The following is a 2,774-nucleotide window of genomic DNA, read 5'->3' on the forward strand; positions in this document are numbered from 1 at the left end:
ACCTGGTTTCCAGGGGCCCCTAGGCTGAGCCCTACCCTCTGCCGAAAGATTGCAATGAGCCCTAACTCTCCCAGGGCTCAAGGACAAGACTTAGGCCCTCAGAGAGCTCCCAAAGGGCCTTGGGAGACGTGTCTGTCCTGTAGGGCCTGGGTCAGGAGTGTGGGGGAGACATGTCTGCCCCATGGGGTCAGAAGTGTGGGGGAGACGTGTCTGCCCCATGGTGTCAGGAGTATGGGGGAGACGTGTCTGCCCTGTGGGGTCAGGAGTGTGGGGTGACATGTCTGCCCAGTGGGGTCAAGAGGGTAGGGGAGACGTGTCTGCCCAGTGGGGTCAGGAGGGTGAGGGAGACATGTCTGCCCCATCGGGTCAGGAGGGTGGGGAGCAGGAGTAGGAGGATGTGGGTCAGGGCTGCCATGGGGACAGGATGGGGTGGAGGTGGGGGAACAGGACGATATGAACAGCATGAGCAGCAATTGAGTGGGCTGAGGGTGGGTCAGAGTGCCCTTCCTATCCCCAGGCTTGGTATCTGGGCCAGGAGCCAGGGTTGAGAGTGGGGTGGGGTGGGGGTGGGGTGGCCAGGGCGCAGAACTAGCTACGTGGATGGCGCCTCCAGGACAGAAGGACGCAGGGACCAGCGCAGCGTGCCCGGTGAGGACAGACTCTGACAGGTGCTGTCAGAGCTTCCTGCCCACGGCCCCCAGGAGTCTGGGCCAGGCAGACGAAGGCCACCACTGCAGAGGCCTCCCCTTGGGTCACTTCACTGCCTTGCAGGAAGCGAGGCCGAGACCGCATTCTGGCCATTAGTGGCCGCCCACAGTATGGCTCCCAGAGCCATAAGTGTGGGCTCCAGGCTGGAGAGGCCAGGTGTGCTGGCAGCGGTGGGGGTGAGGGCTATGCTGCTGGTGGCTCTCCTGGTGCTGGTCTTGGGGCCCAGAGCCCAGGCTGTGTGGTTGGGAAGGCTGGACCCCAAGCAGGTAATGACCTGCTGCTGGTGCTGGGTAGTCCTGGGGGGCCAGGTCCCTCCTTGAAGTGCTATGGGCCGCGAGGAGCAGGCTGGGCCTGCGTCAGGGACTCTCAGGCCCCGGGGAAGAGGCTGTGGGGGCTATAAGGGTTCCTAGATACAGAGGCAATGCCTCAGGGGGGCACCTGGCAGCCTGCACCCCTCTCATGCCAGCCCCCCTACAGCTCCTTGGGCCCTGGTACGTCCTCGCCGTGGCCTCCCGGGAGAAGGGCTTTGCAGAAGGGAAGGCTGTGAGGAACATCGAAGGTGTGGTGGTAACTCTGACCCCAGAGAACAAGTTGAAGATGCTGGCCTCTCGGAGTGGGTGAGCGAGGGGCTGGTCTGCATGGTCTTGTGGCAGGTGCATCTGAGGTCAGAGACTTGGGTCCGAGTCCACCTGCCCTGCACAAAGACCCACTGCCTGAGTGGCCCTGGTCCCCACACTTCTTGGGCTTCCCCCCTTCCCTCTAAACCACCAGCTCTCTGCCGGTCTTGGTGTCCTGGACCCCGATGGGCTGGCCTCTTGGTGGAACCCAGTGGCTGACAGCCCTTGGTCAGCTGCCAGCGTGTTGGGTGGGAGAGCCTCTTCCTTGGGCATACGCTCTTTTGAGCAGATGACAAAAGTTAGCAGAGCACTCCTGGGCATGGGAGTCACTGGGTCTTTCAGAAAATAGATCCCCAAAGAGGGCGGGCATGGGAGCAGTTTGTCAAAGTGGCCTCCCTGGGTGTCAGGCTCAGTCTGACGGACGAGAGTGTGCGTGTGGAGCCTGCAAATCCACACACTGGTGGGAGGACGAGAGGGGCAGTGCCTGTAGGGGGGTATGCTGCGGGGGGCAGGGCACAGAGGTGGGGCCTGTGGGAAGGGGTCACTTCCTTTTCCGTGGTCCGTGGCTTACAGCTACATCAGTCAATCTCTGCCTCCGTCCCACATGGTTCTTCTCTTGATGTGTCTGGTCTCTTCTATGGGACGTCCCTCAGCTGGGTTAGGACCCTCTCCTCCAGTAGGACCTCATGCTAACAGTGACATCTAACCCACTGCCAAGGACTGCCAGCTCACAGCACCCCTAGAGGACAGAGCAAAACTGCCCCAGAGGATTTCCAAGAAGGCTCTCTGGTGGTGTAGTGCCTAAGGCATGTGACTGCTAACCAGGAGGTTGGTAATTCAAACCCACCAGCCACTCCGCTGAAGGAACACTAGGCAATCTACTTCTGTAAAGATTTACCATCTAGGAAACCCAGTGGGTCTCTGTGAGGTGAGATCGACTTGCTGGCAGTGGGTTTGGTTTTGGTAACCCTTAGGAAAGCCGACTGCCTCACATTTCTTCCCAGGAGCCGCTGCGGATTTGAACCACCAACATTCTGGTTAGCAGCCATGTGCTTTAGCAGCTGTGCTGCGAGAGCTCCTAGAGGACGTCTGCACAGACCATGTTTCCATACAAGGCTATGTTCTTAGTTCCGCGCACCGTCCGCCCTCACTCCTCCCTCTGCTCTCCTTTCTCAGGGCCCCTGTCTTCCACCTTCACCCCCGGAGTTGCTGTCTCTCTAATGTGGCTGCTGTTTGCAGCCCCGATGAGCCCTGGGGCCTGTCTTCCAGCACCGGGCTCAACAGGGTTCTGTCGGGATCCATGGGATTGTCGCGGGCTGATCTTTGGAATGAGATCTCCAGGCCTTGCTTCCCGGTCTGTCTGGGTTGGGAAGCTCCACCGAAACCTGTCCCCCACGGGCGACCCTGCTGGGATTGAAACCTGTCCCCCACGGGCGACCCTGCTGGGAT

The 2,774-nt window shown here is 60.5% G+C and overlaps 1 protein-coding gene across 1 annotated transcript in view; it reads left to right on the plus strand.

Annotated features, from left to right (window-relative positions):
• The first annotated feature begins 818 nt into the window (after window positions 1-818).
• The window catches only part of LCN6 (lipocalin 6), a 7,479-nt gene continuing 5,523 nt past the window's right edge, over window positions 819-2,774 (plus strand). Inside the window, exons 1-2 of the mRNA XM_007947061.2 lie at window positions 819-974; window positions 1,186-1,325. Of these exons, the coding sequence (XP_007945252.2) occupies window positions 819-974; window positions 1,186-1,325 (296 nt within the window). The remainder of the gene's footprint in view (window positions 975-1,185; window positions 1,326-2,774) is intronic.

This window comes from Orycteropus afer, unplaced genomic scaffold (genome assembly GCF_000298275.1).
Source record: "Orycteropus afer afer isolate SDZICR_OR568_19922 unplaced genomic scaffold, OryAfe1.0 scaffold00174, whole genome shotgun sequence".
Taxonomy (NCBI): Eukaryota; Metazoa; Chordata; class Mammalia; order Tubulidentata; family Orycteropodidae; genus Orycteropus; species Orycteropus afer.